This window comes from Chrysemys picta, chromosome 5 (genome assembly GCF_011386835.1).
Source record: "Chrysemys picta bellii isolate R12L10 chromosome 5, ASM1138683v2, whole genome shotgun sequence".
Classification (NCBI taxonomy): Eukaryota; Metazoa; Chordata; order Testudines; family Emydidae; genus Chrysemys; species Chrysemys picta.
The window spans coordinates 64726798-64753078 of record NC_088795.1 but is presented as its reverse complement, the minus strand read 5'-3'; the positions used below and the strand labels follow the sequence as shown (position 1 = coordinate 64753078).

The window sequence follows — 26281 nt, the reverse complement described above, 5'->3', positions numbered from 1 at the left end:
ACAACTGTGCAATGAAAGGTTATATTTATAAATCATCTTATTTAAAAATAATATATAGAGGTGCAGCATGGAACTTGATGCAGAGTTTGTTTCAAGCTAGAGATTAATCATAATGATTAAACATTCATACCCCTCGCTCCTTCCAGTCCGGTAAGAGTTCTTCCAAAGCACGTGGCTCAAGACAAGCACCAGAAAGCGTATGTGCACCGATCTGAGCAGCCTTCTCCACCAGGCAAACACGAACTTCTTTGCCATACTCATTGGCTAACTGTTTGAGTCGAATAGCTGCAGAAAGACCCGCAGGGCCTGCTCCAACTATGACAACATCAGCTTCTTCTGCAAATCTTTCCATGTTCACCCCTTTAATAGAGCAAAGTATGATACAGCGATTTTGTCCAATAATACATACCTCTCACCATTCTCTTCCCCTCTCTCTCTAAAGTTTATTGTTTTGCTTTGTCGTATCAGCCATCAAGTATCAAAATACTGTCACCTTGAACTAAGTGGGGTTATTCAACAGATGTGAACACAATGTACATGAACTGCATTTTAATTGTGCTTTTGCCTATTGTTTGGAATATAAAACTAAGCCTTTGCTAATAAAGAGGGAGACAGAAAGAACTTTAGATTCTCATCTCCAGTGCTTGTGCCATCCTAGAATGCTTAAAATAAAGGCCCAGATCTACGCTTACTTCTCAGGTGTGTTTGGTACAGCTCAGGAGAAAAGAGGGGGGAGAAGTGCCATTAAGCAACCTTAATGGTTCTCCTCCTTCCCCCTGATGCTAGGAATGCTGGTCCAGACCCAGGTATCTGCTGCTTTGCTCTGACAGTCAGGGGTCCCCAAGAGCTGTTCTGGCAACAGGGATTGTTTGGACATAAAGATGACCCAGTCACACCCACTTTCTCCAAGGAGCTGCTAAGGTTAGTGAATTTATAGATTAAAATAGCATAAATAAATATCTTATTTGCCCTATTTCATCATCATCAACTCATGAGACCACATTATAAAAGTAGAAAAATACATATCCTGACTGCAATAAGGTAATAAGATAAATAAGACAAACGTTAACTTTTTAGTTTGTATATCTATAGCTACAAGATGCATTTACACATTTGCATCATGAAGTCTCATACTTTCTTAGTTTAATTAGGAGCAAACTAAATATGATCAGTTCTGCTACACTAAAGCTGACCATCACAAGCAAGCAACCATAAAATGGCATCTGAATCTTTAGTATTGCACTTAACAGAACAACATTTCTGTAAAATAACTGTGCTGTTAACATTTTAAAATGCCTGCAATTAATATAGACAAGCTGTTTTCTTAACATGCAATTTTTCATTTACCTTCCCATCGTTTGTCTTTGTTCCGAGAATGAATAGTATAGTGTGTAGTGATTCGAGGCACAGAGGAAGTAGAAGCCCATCTTGCAATACACAAAGGCGGTAGACAGTCTTTCTTTACTGACTTTAAAGCACGCAAACAATGATGTGCTGTAAAAAAAGGACAACTAGATTAGCTGAACCATTTAACTGTTAACATAGATAATAGTTAACACCAAAGGCTTGAACCCACTTTTTTTTTTTTTTTAAATCTTTAGGATACTCAGTACAGAAAAATCCTAAACAAATTAATAAATCATGACCCTACTCTATGTTTCAGGATTAAAGATAGGAAGTTGACTGCAGGAGGCATTATTCCACCTGGTGGTACATGATACATTTTGCAACATCACACTCCCATTATCAGGAAATGGGAATAGGAAAACAGTGCCCACCACATGGAAAAAACAGTTCTTAACATTACTTTTTAAGGCTATAATGTTTTCACCCCTCTACATTGCACTTTTGTCAGCAAAACTTTTGTTGGTCAGGGGTGTGGAAAAAAAACATATTCCCAACCGACAAAAGTTTTACCAACAAAAAGCGCCAATGTGGACAGTGCTTTGTCAGCGGGAAATGCCCTCCTGCCGACCACTCGTTAGTGGTGGTTTTATTTTGCTGGCAGGAAAGTGATCTCCTGCCAGTGATGAGCAACTACATGAGAGATCTTAAAAGCAGCACAGCTGTGCTGCTGTAAGGTACACAGTGTAGACATAGCCTTAGTTTCAGCTGTTACATTTGAGATATTTACCCTTCTAGCACACAAAGTCTTTATTTTCTGTTTTGCTGGAGTTTTCTCCTATTTTCTAGTTCCCTGTGTTCCTTGCACAGAGATAGTCTACAGTTTTATAACAGGCTTAATTTCCTCTACTTGTGTCTACTGTTAGTAATTTTAAAGAAAAGTAATTAAGTAGAGAGGGAGGAAACTTCCATGCCTGCCATATATGGCAGGTTTGAGGGATCAGGAAGATGAATTTCATATTAAAATAGAGTCTATGTTTATATTTTAGAGTATCCACCATCATAATATATTAATTCTGTAATATGAATGACCTAGTCATCGGTGGAACCCTATTTGAACTTCGGGAAATTCACAAGCTGACATGGTGTTCTCCAAATGGCAGAGAGAAGAACCAGATTAGCTATATAAAGAACAGGAGTACTTGTGGCACCTTAGAGACTAACAAATTTAGTCTCTAAGGTGCCACAAGTACTCCTGTTCTTTTTGCGGATACAGACTAACACGGCTGCTACTCTGAAACCTGTCATTAACTATATAATGATCAATGGCAAATGGCGACACTCACTGACAGATGTGAAAGTGAGAAGGGGTGCAGATGTTGGCAGCGACCACCACTTTGTGATAGCCTCCATCAAGCTAAAACTGAGAAGTGTGGGTCCACCAAACAAGGGACATAGACGCTATGATATTGACAAGCTGAAGTCCCTTGCAATACAGAAAGCCTTCGTTCTGCAGTTAAAGAACAGGTTTCAAGCACTTGCAGACCTTGATGAAGAGGAGGGGAATGCAGATGAGGAGATCAAGAAGTGGAACAAAGTAACATCAATTTTCTAAACAGAGCAGTGAAGCCTGTCTAGGCTACAGGAAGAAGAGAAGGAAGGAGTGGATTACAACCAGCACATGGAATGCCACAGAAACCAGACGAGCCCTGAAGAAAAAAGCTTCAGACACAAAATCACAGAAGCTAAAGGACAAATACCACGAGCAGTATAGCAAGGGTCAAATGCTTTGTGAGAGTGGACAAACATCATTATATTGATAATCTGGCAACACAAGCAGAGGATACAGCTGCTTGTGGTGAACAAGGAACCATCTACAAAATGACGTGGCTTATCAGTGGTAAACGGCAGACACCAACAAACACTCTCCAAGAACAAACAAGGACACCTACTAACAACTGAAAAAGAACAAGAAATGCGCCGGACAGAGCATTTCAAAGAATTGCTGAACAGGGAGCCACCTAAAGAGGAAGCAAACATCTAGGAGGCAGAAGAAGATCTTGATATCAACACAGACAGCCCAACTAAGGAAGAGATCATTCAAGCCATCAAATCCTTAAAAAATGGGAAAGCTTCTGGCAAGGATAACTTGAATGCAGAATTGTTCAAGGTAAATCCTAAATTAGCAGCATCTATCCTGCTCTATTTACATCAGTCTGGGAAAGGGAAAAAGTGCCAGATGAGTGGACCAATGCGGTCATAGTGAAGATATCAAAGAAAGGAACTCTGTGATTGTAATAACTGGCATGGTATAACACATTTATCTGTGCCAAGCAAATTATTATGTAAGATCATAGTCCAGCGTATATCAGAGGTAGTTGATAGCATTCTCAGAAAAGAGCAAGCTAGTTTTCAGAAAGGGCATGGATGCACAGACCAGATCTTCACTCTACGAAACATAATAGAACAGTGCTTAGAATGGCAACGGCAACTTTACATAAATTTCATAGACTTTGAGAAGGCTTTTGATAGCATTCACAGGACCAGCCTATGGCACATTCTGTGGGCATATGGAATTCCTTTCTGTATAATTGTCATCAAAAGCTTCTATTTCAACTTTACATGCAGTGTTGACCACAGTGAAGCTTTGAAGTCAAAACAGGAGTATGTCAGGGGTGTGTCATGTCTGCAATCCTCTTCAACATTGCCACTGACTGGGTGATGCGGCATACAAAAGAAGACATGCCAAGAGGCATTAAATGGAGACTCTTCTCATCTTTTGAAACCTGGACTTTGCAGATGATGTCATGCTCCTATCACATACCCAACACCATATACAAAGAAACAACAACTCGACTCAACGCATTCAGCCAGCAAATTGGACTGACAATCAATCGCAATAAGACAGCTATCGTGATCTTTAATAATGCCTTATTGGCACCAGTAAGGAGAGAGGATTATGTTCTCAACAATGTAGAAACATTCACATACTTGGGTAGCACCATCAGCCAGGACGGTGGAACAAGCCAGGACATCCAAAACAAAATCAATAAAGCCAGGAACACCTTCAGGAGCTTAAATACAGTCTGGAAATCATCAAAATACAACATCAAAACCAAACTCAACATTTATCAGAGCTGCATACTTTCAACACTACTTTATAGTGCAGAATGCTGGGGAATGAGAAAGTATGACCTGCCCAAACTGTCTTCGTTACATACAACCTGCCTCAGAAAAATCCTCTGTATCTTTTGGCCCAGAACAATCTCAAACCAAGATCTATTGACACAGTGCAACCAAGAATATCTGAGCACCATCATTGCCAGGAAGCGTTGAAGAAGGATTGGTCATGTGCTTCGGATGGAAACTGATTCCATCACCAGAGTAGCAATAAGATGGACACCTGAAGGCAAGCGAAAATGAGGCCACCCAAAAACAACATGGCCAAGAGCTGTGGAAGCCGAGCTGAAAAACCTGGGGCACAGCTGGGGAACCATTGAAAGACTTGCCAGAAACAGACAGGAGTGAAGGAGCTTCGTCACTGCCCCAAACTCCAGAGGCATAATAGGCACATGATAATTATGATGACCATCATAATATATGAGCATCAAAATCAGGATTTATTCTTGTATGTAGTATTCCATAATGGACCCTGCTTTTGCCATCCCTAATTTTGGTCACTAAACTTGGATTTTTAAAAACGTACAATATACAGATGTGACTAGTTTTGCTGTAGCTCAGACACTAAAACATAACCCAGTAGAAGAATAAAAAAACATAAGTTAAAATAATAGAAAAAAAGCCATAGAATTTCTCTGTCAACTAGCTTATCGAGTAAGGACAAACAATATTAGTTGCTTAGTCCTTAAAAGGAAAAAGAAAGTTGAGCTAAGTTAGAACTCAAGGAAGTCTTAACTCTGAAAAACTAGCCAAAGTACAGGGATGGGCTAGGCAACTTTCCTCACCAACTCAAAGTACAACTAATAGAACATATAATTCCTTTTGTGTTCTTTTTAGGCCAAACAAATGCTTTGGTGATCTTCATCTCTATGATTAAAAAAATCCTCACAGAACCCACAACCAAAAAGTCCTAGAGCTAACAAAAATAGTATGCACATACAAGAGAAAAACATATCGTAAGAAAACATTCAATTTCAAACTTCCAAAGATTTATAGTAAACATCAACATACAAACAAAAAAGGGTTACAAAAATTTAAAATACCTTCAATGTGTATGTAAGTTTGCTTCATACTGTACCTGAACATATGTTAGTGAATGCTAGATGGGCAGCTAGTCCTTGGCTGTGGGCCTGAACAAAACTTCATGTCAACAGTAAAAATTTAGATTGGTTAAAAGAACAGGAGTACTTGTGGCACCTTAGAGACTAACAAATTTATTAGAGCATAAGCTTTCGTGGACTACAGCCCACTTCTTCGGATGCATATCCGATTGGTTAAAGTATACTTTGTTTCAAAAGTAAGATTTACACATACAGTCAACCGTCAACTGTGCTTCCTAAACATTACTCAAGCACAACCAAATCCTGATGATGGTCAGAAGCAAATACCCCAAATGTAAGTTTTCAATACTTAAAAAAATACTTTAGAGAGACTATTATATCACATACTTACTATAAAGATAATTTCCCCTTTTCACAAGTAATAATGTGGAGTATAACCTGATGACTATTTTCCCCTCACCACTATGCAGACGAATTGGTAAATGTAACATGAATGAATAAATATAGGAGCGTGCAAAAGTGAAAGAATAGTACCTTGTCCTGGTTCAAAAGATTCAGAATATTAAAAGTTGATTTACCTGGTCTTACTCTAAATTAAAAAAAAATAATAATCTAACATTGGGTCATTTTGAACATAATGGAAATAAAAGGAATTATGGACCCAATCATGTTCTGGGTCATAAAGCCAATGGCACTTTTGCCTGTGAGGACTACAGAATCAGGCAGGTCAAGTTAGTTTCTTTCAGGCTAAATGCATAAGAGGGGACTTGAAATACCCAAAGTGTATTAGTTTAACTACCCAGATTCATGTAACCATTCAACATCATGGGAGCTGGAGGGGGAGATGAGGAGGAAAGGAGTTGGAGATTGGAGGGGATAGAGAAAGGAGGAAGATTTGCTTGTTATACCATGAAAAACTGCTATCTCAATAGTTTAATCAGGCTGAGCTTGGAATAGATTTTTACATCTATAAATGCCCTAGAATTTCAAACACTATCTTATGCTCCCATATCTTCATATAAATATATATTAATTTGTAAAGTGTCACAGCTCATAAGCCAGATGAACTTGAAAGACCTGTGTCATATCATCACAAACTAAGAATCCTCTCTCCCTCACCAGACTCCCACCCCCCAAATCCCTCAGCCTAACTTTACAGATGAAGAAAGAACTTAAATAGTATCACTTGTTTTCTAAAATGCTTTGAACATTTATAAGGTATTTCTTCAAAGTAGCATGAGCAATATATCCAAGATAGTGAAGAACAATTTTTTTACTGGCACTTGTGAATAATGCACCCATCCCAAATGCAGACCAATATAACCTTTATATCTCCACACTCCAGGGTGCAATCTCTTGGAACAGTGTAATGTACATAGACAACAAATATTATTTATGTAGCTTAAGTCATACTAACTTAAATAGACAATCCAGATGTCACAATTAACTGCCTCAGATTTAGGAGTGAGAGTATCAAGCAGTATTTACTTTAAAACAGAGAATCATACAATTAGTAATGTATTGCAGACTAGAACATATTTCATAATTGCAGAAACAATTGCAGGTACATTCCTTAAAACATGCAACCTTCATTTAGTATTTGAGAGAGCTATGATAAGATTCCTACTTGACTAAAGTTATATGAAACTAAGATAATTAGAATACATTTGTTAAGGATCTTTTAGGTCTCAATCCTGCACAGGCAAATGAGCAGACTCAAATTACCTTCCTGTATAGAAGTCATTGCAGGATTGGGGCCTCAGTGACTTGGTACTTCACTCATAACACTCGTAAGTCTGGAATTTTTGCAAACCTTTTAAAAAGTGAAGGAACTTGTATCCGTATGAAACTCTTTGCTAACCGCTAACAAGGGGATTATTTCCATGTTCGTTATTTAAATGATGGAGCAAAGATGGAAAAGTAACTGTGTTATTTTCTCCTATTATCCATGTATGACAACACTGGGAAGCCATCACTTAAAAAAAATGTAAGTACTTTACAGCACATAACACACCAATAAAATAGATACACATATGGGTCAAGTCCTGCACACAATTATGCAATTTTATTCATGTGAGTAAAGTTATATGAATTAATGTTCCCCAGATTGGACTCTCATTTAGGAACAGTTACTAGTGTGTTTTATCTGATGTAAAGTGCTCACATGTATGTATGTGTATGTGCCTGTAGGATCAAAGTCTACAAAATTAAGATCTGACCTTGCAAGACCCTGATCCTGCAATGAGTTCTGCATGGGTGGACACGAACAGCACTGCAATGACTTCAACAGGGAGAAATTGTGAACTGAATACACAGTCAAATGAGGTAAATGAACTAACAACAATTGTTATTCTGGCCAGTACTGTGGGGTAGTGTCCTTTCCGTTCTAACTAAGTTAAATCACTACCTCACACATCAAGCACAAGCAAGGGGGATCACAACACGGCTGATTCGTGTTCAAATATATGTTTTGTAAGAGTCACAAGGCAATGACCTTTGCTCCAGTTTTGTGTCTCGCTGTAAAGACCAGGGGAGGGGCAGCCGTGTGCGGTGGGCACGGCCCACAATCAGACTTGATACTGGACAGGCCCCCTAGCTTGTCACTTTCACTCCCCTGTCCTAACCCCATTGCTATTCCCGCACACACACACTGGGGGAGGCGGGCTCCTTCCCACGAGCAAGGAATCGTGGTAGCAAGTTAACAGGGCAGAGGAGGATTTTCAACCACCACCCGAGAGTCAGCCTGCAGCCCACTAGCCCCACGGACCAGCAAGGTGCCCACGAGCGACGCCCCACTTTACCTTGGCTGGAGAGCGTGCAGAGAGGGAGCGGCATGGTGCCTGCTTGGGCGCCCCCCGGGGACAGGGCAGCCTCCCCTCAGGGACTGGAACGGGGGCGAACGCTGCCTCCAGCCCCCTACCCGCTAGGCTCACCCCGCCCCCCTAAAGCGCTCTGGAGCTTCGGGTCAGCCTGGCGCTGCGACGCCACACACAGCCGCTGCCAATTGCATTCGCTACACACACTGCACACCCGCAGCTCTTGCCACCCCGTCCCCACCCCAGTGCGCCTGCGCGCCGGGCTACCTGCCGGGAGACGGAGTTCCCTCCCCGCGGAGCGGGGACTACTACCGCTCCCAGAATGCCCTGCGGGAAGAGGGGCGCTAACCACCGATGTTCCCTGATAGGGAAGTGTGCAGTACGGCGCATGCGCTAGCCCAGGGTGGCCGGAGAAAAGTAATTTCTTTATTATCCCATAATTAAACAAAATTCCCGGGATACGAGAAGGCGGAGCTGTATAATGGAATCCATGGCCGCCATAGCTAGTTGCCTGACGGCCGCAGGCCGGGAGGACGTCTGTTTCCGGCATGCATTGCGGCAGGAGAAAACCATCCCTCCCAGCATGCTTTGCGCCTATCAATGGTCTAATCTGTGTTCTCTTGAGAGTGCCGCACTGCATGCTGGGAGTAGGAGTTCAAGTGGAGCTGTACTGTGTGTCCGGATATTGCGGACCACATTACCGAGCCCCTTCCTGCCCCAGCAGAACGGAAGTTGGGGTGGTCTATGCGGAGGGGGCGGGGATACGCTCTCATGGATCACCGACCCTACCACGGAGGGGGCGGGGTCGTCGCAGGCTCCGACTCCGCCCCTCGGGTAGGGGGCGGGGCTAATGAGTTTCGCGCGCGCTGCAAAACCGGTTGATTTCGAGCGATCGTTTTGCTGCTGGCCGTTCCGAGCCCGAGGCAGGGACCATGGCCGAGGCGGGGCCGGTGCAGCCCGTCTCCCCCGGCGCCGGGCCCAGGAGAAGCCGGAGCGGCAGCAGCGGGGCGCGGCCGCTGGAGCAGCTCACTGACCCGCGGGAGTTGCTGGAGGAGGTGGAGATGCAGATCGATGACGTGAGTCTCCCCCGTGCGGAGCCGGCCCGGCTCTGCCCAGCGCCCGGCCAGCTGGGGAGCGTCCGGCCTCGCAGCGCGTGGTGGCCCCGTTAGCCCTTAAACCGGAATATGATTGTTTGCGGGGCGGGGAAGGCATCAGACTTCTGCTCATACCTTTGTAGACAAGGGCTGATTAAAGAACCTGCCTTGTAGCCCTGACTTGGTCAGAGCACGGGGAAGTCCAGCCCAGTAACTGGCCTTCCAGGAACACGACGCAAACTCCAGACCGGCTGCACCCCCTCCCTGTATCTCTGAACACCCCCTGTGTGTCTAGTGCCCAGGGCTGGCTCCAGGGTTTTGGCCACCCCAAGCAGCCAAAAAAAAAAAAAAAAAGCGATCGTGATCTGCGGCAGCAATTCGGCGGGAGGTCCTTCGCTCCGAGCAGGAGTGAGAGACCGTCCGCCGAATTGCCGCCGAACAGCTGGACGTACTACCCCCCCCTCCCAAGTGGCCGCCCCAAGCACCTGCTTGGTAAGCTGGTGCCTAGAGCCGGCCCTGTTGTTGCCAAAACTATAATAGGGTTCAAGAAAGAATTGGATACTTTCATGGAGGACAGGTCCACCAATTGCTAGTACAGGGGTCGGCAACTTTTCAGAAGTGGTGTGCTGAATCTTCATTTATTCACTCTAATTTAAGGTTTTTGCGTGCCAGTAATACATTTTAACGTTTTTAGAAGGTCTCTTTCTATAAGTCTATAATATATAACTAAACTATTGTTGTATATAAAGTAAATACGGGTTTTAAAATGTTTAAGAAGCTTCATTTAAAATTAAATTAAAATGCAGAGCCCCCCGGACCGGTGTTCAGGACCCAGGCAGTGTGAGTGCCCCTGAAAATCAGCTCACATGCCGCCTTTGGCACGCGTGCCGCAGGTTGCCTACCCCTGAGCTAGTAGCTAGGGTGGTCTGGGATGCAACCCTACGCTTGGAGTGTCCCTAGCCTCTGATTGCTAGAATCTGGGAGTGGGCAATGGATGGATCACTCAATAATTGCCTGTTCTGTTCACTCCCTCTGAAACACCTGGCATTGACCACTGTTGGAAAATAGGATACTGGGCTAGATGGACCATTGGTCTAACCCAGCATGGTTGTTCTTATGTTCTTGCTGCAGGCTGCGTTCTCGCTAACTAAGATCCTTGAGGCAACATCTGCTGTGTCAGCCCAGGTAGAAGAACTCGCAACTAAATGTTCAGAAAATGCCCGATTTCTTAAAACGTGGCGGGATCTTCTGAAGGAAGGGTATGAATCTCTGAAACCCAGTGACTGACACTGTGCAAACACACACAGGAGGAAATCTGAAGAGGGTACCTGGGCAAGCTGAAGCTGAATCATCCCACAGCATTTTCATTTTGTTACCCTTGTCTTGTAATGACAGGACTTGGCTCTCGGCCGTGCTGGGTTAAGGAACGTCTGTATAAATGAAGACTTTAACAACTTTTTTGTGCTTTTTTTCTTGATGGCTTAACAGGGCTTTTCATCAACTACCCACCTTCAAGGAAATGTTTTGTTCTGTGCACAAGCTGTTTCTATGGAGAAATGCCTGTTGATACTGGTGCATGCATGAACATCATTCAGAATCTGTTGAATAATAGAATAGACTGTTTTAGTTTGGCTTGGGAAGAGGGACCAAATTTGGATTTTTAAACTGTTGGTTTCCTTGCAGTTCTATTGATTATCAAGTACAAATGAAATGTACTAAATGAAATTATTAATGTTACACTTGTGTTCAGATACTATACATAGGGAAATATCTGATACCTCTCTAATTGACCACTGTGATTCTGTAAATGAAGAATTCCCCAAGTGGTGTAATCACTTGCAGACAGCTATATTTTTGTTACCCCCCCTGTCCTTCAGGAATGTATATAAGCTTGTCACTGCCAAAATAAGTCTTTTTAAAATCTTGTTAATCAAACGAGACTCCTGGTGAAACTTTCTGCCCTCACTTATACCTGTATAAACTCCATCCTTACTCTGCCATTTAACAGGTATTAATATAGATATAACTGAGTCTAGAACTTGGTCTCTCATTTTTAAGACTGTAGCCCAGCTCCCTCCCTACACTGACAATCATCTTAGCCAGTTTTTCAATACTTTTCTACATAGTTGCATTTTTACAGATTATTTGATCACTGCAAACCCTTCTACACCTGATATTTTTATGTATTTTGGTTACTAAACTGTATTTAAAGTGCCTTATTGTGTGCTTAGATCATATTTTTCTTACGATAGAAACTCAGCTGTATTGTGTATTAAAAGGTTGAGTTGCTATTTGACATATACATTTCAGTTTCAATAGTATCTGTGCTAATTCTCTGTTTTCTGTAATCTTTGAGATAATAGGCTGTATTAGAACTTGTTCTGCATTTCCTCCCATTTATTGAACTGGTAGGTTTGTGATTCAAACCCTATAATCTGGCATACCATTGTAAACAAGGATCTACTATCTAAAATATTTTTAATTGGTGGTAAATATTTGGATCATAGCTACTGTACCCAGAAACATATGAAATAGCAGCACTGAAATGAGTTGGGAAGCTATAGAAAAATGTAGTGGTGTGCCATGACTGAGTAGTCATTGATCCCTATTTCTAGGTGTCTCCCACCCCAAGAAAATCTAATTATTTTTTTTAACCTAAAGAATAAAAGACATTAGAACAAATATTGACCAGCTAATTATGGCAGCTTGTTTCTTCCTTCCTCCCATCCGTCAAAGCGTAGAGAAGGCTGTAAGTAATACATGTTCTCTTACTGTTCCTTGATTATTTAGCTAATCAACTTGATGTTCTCAAAGTGGAGTAAAGGAGAGTTAATGTTGCAGACATTCTGCATGATCCAGAGTATCAAGTGAGGATGTAAAATGAAATATGGTGTGTTTACTATTTTCATCAAGGGGAAAACAGTCAGTTTGATCAGCAGGTAAATCTTTATTCCAAATAAATCAATATATACAGTAGCGGAAACATGATACACATCTGTTCTGTATTTGATTCTAACATATTTCAAAGTTTTGTAAACAGTAAAGTGTGAGTCACACTATATTTTACTTCTTGTATCTTTTAAGAAGTTGAGTGCAAACATTAAAAACATCTTTTTGCTTTTTTTAAATAAAGCTTCAAAGTGTAAATGCAGAAGAGCATTTCCTCCAGCTGTGTTATCTTGGGAACTCAGCTGGCTACAAGCCAGTTACTGAAAGTCTCCTTATCCAGTATCCCTTTATTTCATAATATCAAAAAGTGTCTTTTTTTATAAAAATCTGACACACACATATGGAGAATCTGCCTGATTGCTCCAGTTGGGATCCCCCAAAACTTAGCTCAACGTTGTACCTTTTTAAAGTATTCATAAATCTGAAGCATTGTAATTGGTGTCCAGTGCCCCATGCCTGACTTATGAGTAACTCTTCAGAAAAATACTGCAACTGACTAAAGTTTAGGAAGCTGCATAGCCATTCATAGTTAACTTTTATATCACTAGCAATCTGGTCCTCTAACAATAGACTGCATATGAATTACATTTTAGAATTTAGAAAGATACAAAGTGACAGCTTTAACCTTTTTGACTTTATCTGCCCAGTCCCAAAATGAAAAAAAAAAATTGGATTGTTAGTAGAATTTTATTCGCATAAATATTTTTTTCCTATGGCTACTACTCCCTAAGGCTCTTCAAAAATGTATGTACTGTTAAGTTCACTCGCTGTTGTCTTTTTCTAATTTGACTTCTTGGCCATCACTGATGCGAATCCGTGTTACAGCTTTTTCCTTACTGCTATAAAACAGTGAGTCTACATCAAAGATGACTGTGCAAATTTTACTGTGACTATTCAAAACATTTATCTGTATGAATTCAATCTTGTGGAATGCGTGGTTACTGATGTTTCAGAGGAGTCTGTATAAATTGCAGGCTTTGTTAACTCTGGTGTGATCTCTTGCATTGGCCACATCTCTACCCAGATAAATGATGGGCCATATGTTTTCTGACTGCTTTTGCTTCCTATGGATCTTCCTTGTTTGTAATTATACCAAACCTGATGAATCATTTCTTTGAAAGGTCGTGTGGTCAGAGTGTAGAGGAGAGGATTCAAAGCACTATTTATGGGCAGTATAAAAATCACCACCCAGGAAGTTATAGTACCTTTAAGAGGAAAAAAGAAATTTAAATATTCAAAAGTGTATGTACTCAATAACATTGTATTAGTATATAATACTTTGTGTTAAAAGTAGTGTATAAATATTAACTGATATCTTCACAGTGTTAGCACGTTAGCTTTCTTTTTCTAGCTGACTTTCACACAAGCCATTTAACTGAAATTTGTATCTAGAAAAGAAACAAAAAACATACCTGGTATTTCTACTTGAAGTAAAGAAAGCAATTTCAAAATAAAGATGGGAATCCAGCATAATGCATCAGTGAAAACAATGAAGAAAAACCGTTTTGCAAGGGTCATCTCTTTTTTAATATGATTCCGGATTTCAGTTGCTGTGATGGCTGTTTGGTGAACACTGTAAAACATACTTCCATAGGAAAACACAATGATGATAAAAGCTGCCAAGTTTACACCTGTTAAGAAGTTGAGGGATGTTAGTGATTTAAGACATGAATGATTATTTCCAGGCATGCAGCTTACTGGCAAATTGGGGAAGTTATAGGGCAGGTAGCAAAGGAGAATCTTTTATCCAAACTACTAGTACAACTGGAATTTAGATAGGTAGGTAGAACTTGAGTCAGACTTTATATAGGACATTGAGGTTAATGCCCCCTTACTTATAGTATATTTGTTAATTATCACTAAATAGTGAACATTTGCCATCTAAATCAGGTTGTGCATCTTGTAGGTCTGTGTTCTTTGGTTTCAGCATTGCTTTACTGACAATCATCTACCCAGATACATTACAACCCCTAATCCCTGTAGTATCTGAGCACCTGCTAACTACTAATGAATTTTATGCTTACAACAACCCTCTCACGTTAATATTATCCCCATTTTACAGATGGCTTATCGAGGCACAAGACAGATTAATTGACTTGCTCAAGGTCTCACAGGCAGTCTGCGACTGAACCAGGAACTGACTCTAGATCTCCTAAGCCCTAGTGCAGTGCACAGTCCACTAGACCATCCTTTCAACCCTAGAAAGATGTGGCCTAGACAGGCAAAGGTTGGGGGCTCAATCCCTGATTAGCACATGCTCCAACTCACTGGCCATGACTGGTCATCACACCATCATCAAACTAAGCAGTAAATGAGTAAACTTGTGTATAATACTGAGATTTTAAAAGTAAATATTTTTAAAATATTTTAATAAATTCATGGGTCTCATACTTTCAAGGAAGGCCCATTTTCAAACATGAGTAAATAAGGTGTTCAAATCTAATTCTTGGGTGCCGATCGTTGTACTTAAGTGCATAAAGTGGGCATTTATATACTAATCAGAGCATCCAAATATGGGATTTGGGCAGCCTAGTAAGGCTGCCATCTTCGTTTGAAAGTTGGGCTCCCCCTGTAGCTCCAGCGAACATATGTAAAGGAAGAAACATAACATACTTACCTAAAAAAATAACAACAGAATAAATCTGGCCTCCTGTACTTTCTGCCTGTTCTGAATGAAGAGGAAAACAGACCCCATTGGTGCCATAGTAGTTGCTGAAAAATTCCTTGTGGCTCAGTGGAATAAAAGCAACCACAAAGCCAATAACCCAGATGAGAATCAAAATGGAAATTGTCCTGCATTTTCCTGGCTTCAAACACCTAAAAGGGTAAACTATGCATATATATTTTTCCAAAGTCAGGTAAGTCAACAGTAAAACTGACACCTCTGTGGACAGAATAGCCAATGAGCCCACCAATTGGCAGTGGATACTGTCCATCCACAACTGAGCATGCTTGTTGTATTCTCCACGATATTTAACATCAAAGACTCCAATCACAAATAAATATATTCCCATCAGACAGTCAGCACCTGTAGAAATAACATTTAAGAACATGAATAAATAGGGAATAATTTGGTTTATATATCTGAATTGTCCTTTATTTTACAATATATATATATTTTAATAATATACTTAAAGTTCTACCAGCAACTATAAATAAGGTTACAAAATTCTCAATTCTAACTGGTTTTTAGTGACTGCTGCCTTTCTGACATTTTCACCATTTGGACTGACATATTTTCATTCTTGCTCTCTGCCCTAAGGTGATTTTTCTTTTAAGTTCATGCAAAAAACAGTTGTGATAAAGCATGAATAAAAATAATATACATTTCTCATTACAAAATATTTCTTGAACTTTTTTATGAACAGTTCTACTTCCAAAATGTCTAGAACACTGAAACTTGGTATGCAAAGTGTTCACATTGAGTAGAAGTGTCTTTGCTAGTGTTACAGAAATTTGGTTTTGATTTGCCCAAGCTATGATCCTATGAAAAATCATATGCTAGGCATGCACAATGCAGATTGCACAGAGCCTTTTGCTGAGGCTGAAAAGTTCTCAAGTAAGGTAGGCCACACTCCACATGTATGTGGCTGACTAAATAAGCTCCACAGTGAAAAATAAAATATTGTGGGAGGGTTCCTGCACATTTTCAAAGTATGCATTAGGGAGTTCTTCTCTGAGCCACCTTAGGCATTGTCAGGATTAGAGCTGTGTAAAGAAAGAGAATTCCATTTTGTGGAGGATTTCAGTATTTTGAAATTTGGTTTAATTATGATCTGGAACAAAAACCAAACATTTTAAAATACTCCAAAAATGGGAAAGTCCTGGAGTCTGCAACTTCAGGCCAGTCCACCCGGCTGATGACGCTGGAACTGTGGACTGTGGAAGCCTTGGTGTCCCTGACTCGGGGCAGTCCACCTAGCTGGCTGCCTCGTGTGGAGAAAGTAAATAAGGAGGTATTATTTACTCCTTCTCATAACACACGAACTAGGGGATCACCAAATGAAATTAATAGGCAGCAGGTTTAAAACAAACAAAAGAAGTATTTTTTCACACAACGCACAATCAACCTGTGGAACTACTTGCCAGAGGATGTTGTGAAGCCCAAGACTATAACAGGATTCAAAAAAGAACTCGATAAATTCATTGAGGTTAGGTCCATCAATAGCTATTAGCCAGGATGGGCAGGTGTGGTATCCCTAGCCTCTGTTAGCTAGAAGCTGGGAATGGGTGACAGGGGATGGATCACTTGATGATTACCGGTTCTGTTCATCCCCTTTGGGGCACCAGGTATAGGCCACTGTCGGAAGACAGGATACTGGGCTAGATCGACCTTGGCCTCAACTAGTATGGCCGTTCTTATGTTCTTAGAGCCACAGACCCTGGAAAGCCATAGAGTCCCTGACTCCAGGGCAGTCTGCATGAGTGGTTTCCCCTGACTCCTGGACCTTGGAAGCTCTGGAGTTTGCAGCTTAGGTGTAGTCCACCTGACTGTACCAGAGCCATGAACCTTGAAAGCCCTGAAGTCTCTGGCTCAAGGACAGTCCACCTGGCAGGCTGCCAAGGAGCTGTGATCCTAGGAACAGCGCTGGTAGGCAGGGTTCCATAGAACAAGAAAGTTGTAAGAGATAGCAATGCTGCAGGTGGGAGAGACAGGGTTGCCGTGCTGTGGACCTCGTAAGGATTTGGGATAGGGGTTCCTGGGGTGTCTAGCGCAGTATTTTGGACAAACCACAGAGTTCTGGACAGTGGGTATTTAGAAGTGCTGCTATCCTGTTTTATATGCAATTGACAATTACTTTCTAATGTGATTAATGTAATCTCATGAAATACCAAAGTTAAAGTAGACCTCTTTGTATTTAATTTATAATAAATGCAGTATGCAGTGTTGTAGCCATGTTAGTCCCAGGATATCAGAGAGACAAAATGGGTGAGGTAATATTTTTTATTGGACCAACTTCAGGTCCTGAAGAAGAGCTCTGTGAGCTTAAAAGCATGCCTCTCTCACTAACAGAAGTTGGTCCAATAAAATATATTGCCCCACCTACATTATCTCTCAGACACAGGCAGGGAATTTGTGATTACATTGATCAATTACGAAGTCGTTTGTCAACAATTCTTGGTTTTAAAATTTAAAAAGAAGCTCTGACATTCAGGGTCACATTTTCAAAGTCAATCCTGCATTTGCACACACAATCATTTGGTCATGTAAGGAACAGAATTTTCTCATGCAAACAGAAATCACAGAATGTGTGTAAAATTGAGTTGTTACAACCGTTATGAAAATTGGAATGTTTAGAACACAAATCCTGCTGGTGTGCACAAATTACTGTGTGTTCATAATTGTATTGAAGCTGGGTTAATGTTCCTTTGAAAATTTGGGGCTCATTCCTGTTCTTATTGAAGACAGTAATTTGACACTCAGCCTCTATAGGAGTAATATCAGACACTTGGCCTTCAGTGTTAACCCACTCTCCACAGTAACTTAAAGGTAGAATCCAACAACCTTTGTGTTGTTTGAAGTATAGCATTTTATATTATAATTTGGCTGAACTTTCTCGCTCTTGCAATCTAGTGCTGTGGGTGTGTCACTGCTGTATAATAATAAAATTTATAGCCAGACACACTAAAACCAGATTTTTATATTTGTTTGATACCTTTTATTTTGGGGAAATACTCACAGCAGAGAGACATTATTGACATGGCATGGAGCTTGTTCTCAGATCTGATGTAAGGCCGCATGCAGATAACAAAGATATTTCCAAAGCAAGTGACAGCAGAAACAACCCAGACAAACACTCTCTGTACAGTGCTAGCTAAGAGATTCTCAAAGGATGAAATCCCATCGGTATTTGGCTTACAGCTGCGCACGTGAGGGGCATATCCACAATACTGGAATTTCTTAAAATATCTGGTTGAGGAAAAAAGAAAATGAGAAAAATGTTTCACTCTGATTGTCAAATTGGTGTGGTTTGGGATACATGTTTTTCACAATAATATGGGCATTTGTGGAACACCTAGTAAAGATTCAAAGCACAAAATGTTTTCTGGTAATAGAAAACTAGTAATAAAGGTTTTTGATTTTTTCAGTAAAAAATAAATAAAAAAAAAATTAATGGAGATATCCTATCTCCTAGAACTGAAAGGGACCTTGAAAGGTCATTGAGTCCAGCCCCTGCCTTCATTAGCAGGACCAAGTACTGATTTTGTCCCAGATCCCTAAGTGGTCCCCTCAAGGATTGAACTCACAATGCTTGGTTTAGCAGGCCAATGCTCAAACCACTGAGCAATCCCTCCCCCTTTTTGTATACACATAAATGCATAAATTCATTAATGGATTCCAAGGCTAGAAGGGACCATTGTGATCATTTAGTCTGATCTCCTGTACGATGCAAGGCAAGAACTTTCCCAAAATAATTCCTAGAGCAGATCTGTTAGAAAGTTATCAGTGATGGAGACTCCACCACTACCCATAGTAAATTGTTTCAGTGATTAATTACTCTGACTGTTAAAAATGTAAACCTTATTCCCAGTCTGAATTTGAAATAAACTTCAAGTCTGTATAAAACCTGTCAGGGTATGAACCGATTAGTTAGTTAATGTTTGTTAGTGGTTTGATGCCAAAGAACGCTACGTATATGTGCTAGACATTAGTAATAACAGTACTTTAAAAAGTAATTATTTTAATTGAATCCATAGCACACACTATAAAAATATATGATTGTGACAGAGTGCAGAGACAATAGTCCTCACTAAACTGGGAGTTAACTATCTCTTGGCCCCTTTCCCCTTTCCCTAGTTTAATTACGTCTGTGAAGGCATATAGGAATGTCTGCAGGGGAATCAAAAAGCAAAGAGTGTCTGTAGAAACTCAAAAGATCTATACCTAGCTGCTGAGTTGGGGTATTTCCCCCGCTTTGTTTTACTTATGACAGTTCATTTTAATTTATGCTGATAAAGGTTTGATCATTCTTGCTGATTATGGTTGTATTTTTTCATCAGCTAAAAGTGATCTGGTACATTCTGAGAGCCACAGAAACATTATTAATAATGGTCTATATCAGAATACATTATACATATACTAGCATATCTAAACTGTACTATTAATATTACTTTAGATCATGTATACATCAATAAGCAAACCTAGATAGGGTCAGTACAATATCTGTTTACAAGGAACTGAAGTTTGCTGTTTAGGAGATTTAATTATAATCTTAACTTTATCATTATGTTAAAATGAATCCTAACCTCCCCCTTGCCCTCATCACTTTTTCTTAATGATATTCTCAGCTTTCCTGACAGCATCAATTGGTTTTTCAACTACTCAGCAGCCAGAGAGGCAGTGAATGCAAGTTCTCATATATTTCTATTTTTAAACATTCTGCACTTTGTCAAATTAAAAAATCAAAACACAAGAAGGAAAACCGGAATAATCTACTTACATATGGGAGAGATTTCTAAGTGGTTTGAACATCCTTCTTTGGATATTGGTAATTTCAATGCCCTCCAGGCTGCTATAACCAATATATTCACAATAAAAAAAGGCAACATAAAATCAGTGGTAAAACACAACAAGCTTATTGTGGGCACAACGTGTAGCTTTGATTATATGAAATTATAGATGAATGAGAATTGCATCTAGTCCATTCATATATTTAAAACTTCTGCAGTAGAAAATCTAAATAAAAAGCTAAAAAGTGAAATAAAATAAATTACAGTTAATTCTGATAACCTCACTGTCCTAATAGCACAAAGGAGCCTCTTTCAGTGCTCTCAGCAATGTTATCTATATTATTACTTTGCCCTTCCAAAGTACTGTTCTATTGATGTTCTTCCATTATCTCAGGGAAAATAACAGTTCTAATAATAGTATTTTAAATTCATATTGTGCCTTTCATCTCAGAGGGTCCAAAGTACTTCACTAGCTATAGTAACAACCACTGGAATTCACCCAATGACTGGCACACTGATTTGACAAAGACTGAGGAAAATCACAGAAATGTAGGGCTGGCAGGGACCTTGAGAAGTCATAAAGTCCAACTCCCTGTGCTGAGGCAAGACCAAGTAAATCTAGACCATCCTTGAGAGGTGTTGGTCTAACATATTCTTAAAAACCCTCAATGATGGGGATTCCACAACCTCCGTTGGAAGCCCATTCCAGAACTTAACTGCTCTTATAGTTACAAAATCATTCCTAACATCTAACCTAAATCTCCCTTCCTGCAGATTAAACTCATTTCTTCTTGTCCTGCCTTCGATGGACATGGAAAACAACGGATCACCGTCCTCTCTATAGCAGTCCTAAACATATTTGAAGACCTTTATCAGGTCCCCCCTCAGGCTTCTTTTCTCAAGACAAAACACACCACATTTTTCAACCTTTCCTCAGAAGTCAGGTTTTCTAAACCTTTCAAAATTTTGTTGCTCTCCTCTGGACTTTCTCCAATCTGTCCACATCTTTCCTAAAATGTTGGGCACTCTTTCAAAACTACCAAGGGATTTTTTTGTTTTTATTTTTTCTTAATGTAAGAAAAAAAATTGCATTAATATCTTCAACTACAATATTGTGTCACTGAAGTATAATTTCATAGTGTTATATTAACAGAATTACTTAATTATTTCAGTTCAAACAGTGCAACAGTTAAATGTATAGTGTGTTTTCTAAATACACATTGTCGTTTTTTGATTTGGACTGAGATGAATTTGTGGCCTATCCTATAAAGATTTTAGTGCAAAGTTCACCTGAGTTCACAGCAGATCAAGCCACAGGTGAAGAACAGTATTCACCTTAATGGTTAGTAGCTGGGGGGGTCTTTTAAGGCCCTTTTCTCAGGGCTTGTTTTATTGTCCCCAGAATGATTGCTTTCCCTTCTCCTCCCCACCAACTTTCTGCTTATCTCTGGTCACAAATGCAGAAGTTTCTCATCTGCTTTCTTCTTCTTCTAACACCTCCACTTGTCCCAGTGACCCAATCCCATTCCATATCTTGATCTTCCTTATGTCCACTCTAATTCCCCTCCCTTATTCTTCTTACCACTCACTCTCCTCTAGCTCTTTCCCTTCACAATACAAACATGCTTTGGAGTCTCCCATTTGAAAAAAAAAAAAACACACCCAACCTTCATCCCACTTGCCCCTCCAACTATTGCCCCATGTTCATTCTCTCTTTCATCTCAAAGCTCACTGAACACACTGTTTACAAATACTGTTTGGAGTTCTTCTCCTCCAATTCCATCCTAGACACTCTCCAATCCAGCTTCCACCCCTTGCATGCCATGGAAACCACTCTTGCCAAAGGCTCAAATAACCTCTTCTTAGCCAAATCTCAGAACCAGTACTCCATCCTCATCCTCCTTGACCTGTCAGTTGCCTTAGACACAATCAACCATGTTCTTCTTCTTGAAATCTTGTTCTCCCTTGGCTTCCATGAATCCTCCTACTTCTCTAATTGCGCCTTCCGTGTGTCCTTGCAAGGAGCCTCCTAATCCCTAATTCAGTGGGGGTTCCACAGAACTCTGTCCTTGGTCTCCTTCTCTTCTCCCTCTACATCTGATGTCTGGATAATTTCATCTATAAACACAAATTCAACTATCATCTCTATGCAGACAACTCACAGATTTACCTCTCTACTCCAGACCTGTCTCCTGTCCAGACTAAAATCCCAGCGTGTCTCTCTGACATCTCTTCATTGATGTCTAACCATCAGCTCTGGATCAACATAGCTAAAACAGAGCTCTTCATTTTCCCCCTTAACCCCTCCTTTTATGATCACCATGGACAACACTAACATCCTACTTATCATTCAGGCCTATATTCTGGGTGTCATCTTTGACTCAGACCTCTCCCTTGGTCCTTACATCTGGGTTACGTCTAAATTGTATCAAGTTTTTCTGCATAACATCTCTAAATTCAGTCCTTTCTATCACTGGAGTATGGGGTAGGTCTTTCTCAAGCTTTCCTGTGGCAACTCTTTCACCGTGTATAAATAATTAAATACATATTGAAACAGGGGGACTGGAACTCATCCCAGATAAGTGACTATAGTCCAGTGATTAGGACATTCACATTTGCTCTATGGCCTAATGAATATTTAATTTATGTGCAGTAGAACAGCTTCAACAGGCGAGGTTGAGCGTAATCTGCTCCAAAATACCTCAGACCTCCCTTGGGAAAGGGGAGACCTAAATTCAAATCTGTTCTCCACATCAGGGAGGAGTGGGGGACTGAACAGTGTCTCCCACATCCCAGGTAAATACCTTAATCACTGGGCTAAATGTTAAAGGGGGGGGGATCTCCTCCTCCACCAACAGGCTTAATTGCTTAACTCTAGGAGAGGGTTCATGAGCATGAATCCCAAGCAGAGGAAGCCACCTCCCTCCAGCCTGGAATTAGGCACCTAAGGGCTTGACCATATGGTGATTTAGTGCACAACAAGCTGGGGGGTGTAAATCCACAGCACATGAGTCTGCTGTGCACTAAGTCGCCCTTTGGACTCTGCTACCATGCACTAGAACTAGAAGATCCATTTCAAAGCATGCTAGAGATCTTTTAATGTGTGGCAGCATTGTTCACATGGAGAGTTAGTGTGCAACACACCAGTGTGCTGTGGATTTACATCCCAGCATGAGGCGTGCACCAACTGTTCATCTAGAAAAGGCCTTACCTTCATGACAGTGGAATTGATTTCACCCTTTCTGGATATTTTATATGATATCTGGACTGACTGGTCTCTTTTTGTGCTTCAAAATTTCCCCCAAAAGAAGCTGGAGAGCTCAGGAAGAAATCTGAATACTGGAGGTAATTTTTTTCAAAGTTACATCTTTGAGGGACACCAACAAATATAGTAGAGGAGCAGAGGTACAAAGCACCTCATATATGGCTTGTATTACACATGTTCTGCAGAAACAATTTTTCTCAACAAGAATTGCAAAATCAAAAAGAAAATATCCATAACACATATATCAAAAGGACTAAATACTTACAGGGATTTGAGTTTTAGTAGGTAATCAAACTGGTTTGCTTGTATTTTCTGGATTGGGTTATATGAAAGGTTCCTGTAAATGCAAACAGTGATATCTAGTACTATGCAGATTCCTTAAAGCTTGTTCTAATGATAATGTCTAGCCACATTATCCCTTTGTTTTCAATTCCTGTAATAGTGACTCATGTAAGGCAGTTATAATTATAAATAGTGACACTCCTCTACCTGTGAACTTGGTAAACAAGAACAGAGAACAGCCTGATGCTTCACAAGCATGGTGTCACTACAAGAAATTTTATTCAATGTTTTTAATTGCAGAAATATTTCAGTTGCTAAACTTTTTGGACCTTATATATTAAAAAAACTCCAAAGAATTCTTCATCATCATCATAGCAAACCCCAAAGTGGCGTCGCCTCCTTGCAGATCAAGTGCCACCTAGACTTATCTCTAGCTAGGACTGCAAGATTACAAAAATCACATATATTTAATATTCCTGAAGGCATTCTGTGCCAAAATATTAAAAATTCTGTGCCAAAAAATAAAAAAATTATGCCCACAATATATTTAAATTCTGCAAATTTTATTTGTCCTATAAATGTAGAGGCTCCAGCATGGCATTGGGGAGCACAGGCTACTGGCTGCACAGAGGTGGGAGATATCTGTGCAGATCCCCCCTGGCACACAGACTCAGCAGTGAGGTTTCACCCAACTCTGAGACAGCGCAAAGACCAGGTCTGCCCCAGAAACACCCCAGGTCCCTGCCTCTTTGTGCCAAGTGCACCAGGTGTGTGTGTGTGTGTGGGGGGGGCAGGCTCAGCAATGCAGGATCCAAATGTGTGTGTGGGGGCTTAGTGTGGGGAGATCCAGGTGTGGGGCAATTTGGGTGCTGGCAGCTCAATGGGGGATGTGGGTGTGGGGAGGATCTGGATGTACAGAGGCTTGTTGGGGGGTTCTGGGTGCAATGGGACTCTGCAGGGGGGTCCAGGTGAAGGTGGTTGGGGCTCAGCAGGGAGAGGTCAGCGTGTGAGGAGGATAGAGCTTGGCAGGGGGTCTGGGTGTGTGTGGGGGGTGCAGTGGGGGGTTCAAGATGCTGGAGAAGTGGGGCTCAGTGGGGTGGGGAGCCATGTGCAGCTGTTTGGGTCTCACTAGGGTGGGGATTCAAGTGCAGGTAGCTTGTCGGGGTGGTCCAGTTGCAGGGGGAGTGGGGCTCATCGGGGGTGGTGGTTCTGGGTGTGGGGGGTGGTGGTGAGGCTCAGCAGGAGGGTCTGGGTAGGAGGGGGTCTGGATGCATGGGATTGAGTGGCTGGGGGAGCAGCTCCATGTACAGTGATCCCTCCCCCTGCAGCTGAGGAGCGACGGGTGCAGGAAGTCAGCGGGGGGGTTGGAGGGGGGAGGAGAGAACTTGAAGAGCTTCCTTCAGCCAGGGGGAGAAATCTGGGGGTAGGTCTAACATGGCCACAGATGCTGTGCAGAGGAAGAGGAAGTCTGGTCCTCCCCAGCCCAGCCTAGCAGCTGAGCCCAGCACAGGGTAGGAGCCACCAGCCAGGTCTTCTCCAGTCCCCTCTCCTGCCCCACAGTGATTTACCTCACTGCCAGCTGTCCTGGGCACCTGAAACATACTACTGGGGAGGGTAGTATGAGCGCTCTTGTGGCTTCCCTTTGCTTCCATCAGAAAGTCATTTTTCTGTGGGGAAGCAAAGAAATCTGTGGGGGACATAAATTCTGCGCATGCACAGTGGTGCAGAATTCCCTCAGGAGTAATTTAAAAAATAAGTCACAGGTTTTTTCCCCTAGTCTCTAAAATGCATCTTTTTTACATGCATTTATGTGACTTGAGAAAGAAACTTGAGGGCAATAGAATAAAATAATATAAATTAGTATCAGGCACAACCACTCTGAGTATTTATATGTATGTGTATGTGTGTGTACCTCACAATTTTTTGCTGTCCTCCTGATGTCCCCTACAGTAATTGCGGGAGTAATGTCTTATACCCAGTCTCTCCAGCTTTATGTGCACCACTGCATGGTGCTGGCCCTTACCAAGGACACAGTGTGAGGGGAAGACATTAAAAGAATACCTACTCCCGATTAAAGGTATTTATGTAGATTTTTGATGCAACAGAATGAGAATTTCATTGTGTTGCATTATATCAACCCAGTTACAGTGGGACCTGATCTAGCTGGATATAGGATACTATACATCTTGTCGTTCACCACAGAAATACATTAAAAAGGTGAATGTCAATGGGGAGGATACAAGAATAACAGTTCTCTGAGGGATCCCTGTTATTACTGCACAGTTCATACTAATCCTGTCTAATGTGGCCCATGGTTTAAAAGTCACAATTTGGCCCTAAAGCAGGACTGAATGAGAAGAATCATGCTCTGAAAATGTCTTTAAATTTTGACTCCACCACTCTTTAGAGATAAGCAAATATGATTGGGATCATATAATTCCAAAGTGATTTCCACATTTTGTAAATAAACCACCCCACAGAAATATACAAACAGGTCTGGGCACTACATTTTTGGTTTAATCTCAGTCCATCCCTGCTTAAATATTTTTTAATATTCTTCCACTAATTTCCTGGTGTTATTCACTTTGTGCCTTTTTCTCTCATTGGTCTGTCAGCCTTTTCAGAGCTGTTATATTTTCCATGCACAAAGAACAAAACTGTCTAGATTACTTCTATTTCAGATTCAGGCAACCACCAAACACAGGGCCTGATCTTGCAAACATCTGCTTTTGGGTGTGATACTTGATATAGTGAATGGCTATACTGAAGTCAGGAGTCCATGAAGTCAATGGAACAGCTCATGATAGTGCCCAGCAGCAGGGTTTATACATTTGGATA

At 41.0% G+C, this 26281-nt stretch overlaps 3 protein-coding genes across 16 annotated transcripts in view; 1 reads left to right on the top strand and 2 right to left on the bottom strand.

Moving 5' to 3' along the window:
- Positions 1 to 8936, bottom strand: part of ETFDH (electron transfer flavoprotein dehydrogenase) — a 49580-nt gene extending 40644 nt beyond the window's left edge. Inside the window, exons 1-3 of one of the 3 annotated variants that reach the window (XM_005299304.5) lie at positions 8387 to 8936; positions 1348 to 1494; positions 131 to 360 (exon numbers count right to left, since the gene is read on the bottom strand). In XM_005299304.5, coding sequence (XP_005299361.2) covers positions 131 to 360; positions 1348 to 1494; positions 8387 to 8420 — 411 coding nt within the window. In that variant the 5' untranslated portion in view covers positions 8421 to 8936. The remainder of the gene's footprint in view (positions 1 to 130; positions 361 to 1347; positions 1495 to 8386) is intronic. The other 2 variants (XM_065597899.1, XM_005299305.4) reach the window with 2 other exon arrangements.
- Positions 8937 to 9203: 267 nt separating this feature from the next.
- On the top strand, positions 9204 to 12627 carry C5H4orf46 (chromosome 5 C4orf46 homolog). Its single transcript, XM_005299303.4, has 2 exons — positions 9204 to 9477; positions 10627 to 12627. The coding sequence occupies exons 1-2, from the start codon at positions 9334 to 9336 to the stop codon at positions 10780 to 10782; spliced, it is 300 nt and encodes a 99-aa protein (XP_005299360.2). The 5' UTR covers positions 9204 to 9333; the 3' UTR covers positions 10783 to 12627.
- The window catches only part of RXFP1 (relaxin family peptide receptor 1), a 78398-nt gene continuing 64539 nt past the window's right edge, over positions 12423 to 26281 (bottom strand). For all 12 annotated transcript variants that reach the window (XM_024106217.3, XM_065597897.1, XM_065597895.1 and 9 more), the window contains 6 exons: positions 23427 to 23498; positions 19887 to 19958; positions 18126 to 18355; positions 15062 to 15472; positions 13857 to 14075; positions 12423 to 13649 (listed from right to left, as the gene is read on the bottom strand). In XM_024106217.3, the coding sequence (XP_023961985.1) occupies positions 13348 to 13649; positions 13857 to 14075; positions 15062 to 15472; positions 18126 to 18355; positions 19887 to 19958; positions 23427 to 23498 (1306 nt within the window). In that variant the 3' untranslated portion in view covers positions 12423 to 13347. The remainder of the gene's footprint in view (positions 13650 to 13856; positions 14076 to 15061; positions 15473 to 18125; positions 18356 to 19886; positions 19959 to 23426; positions 23499 to 26281) is intronic.

What these genes read in the sequence shown, in the direction of transcription:
- C5H4orf46 (XM_005299303.4), top strand. Translation starts at nt 9,334, where the DNA reads ATGGCCGAGGCGGGGCCGGTGCAGCCCGTCTCCCCCGGCGCCGGGCCC. An exon ending in TGGAGATGCAGATCGATGAC is followed by an intron (nt 9,478 to 10,626) that starts GTGAGTCTCCCC and finishes TTCTTGCTGCAG; the next exon opens with GCTGCGTTCTCGCTAACTAA.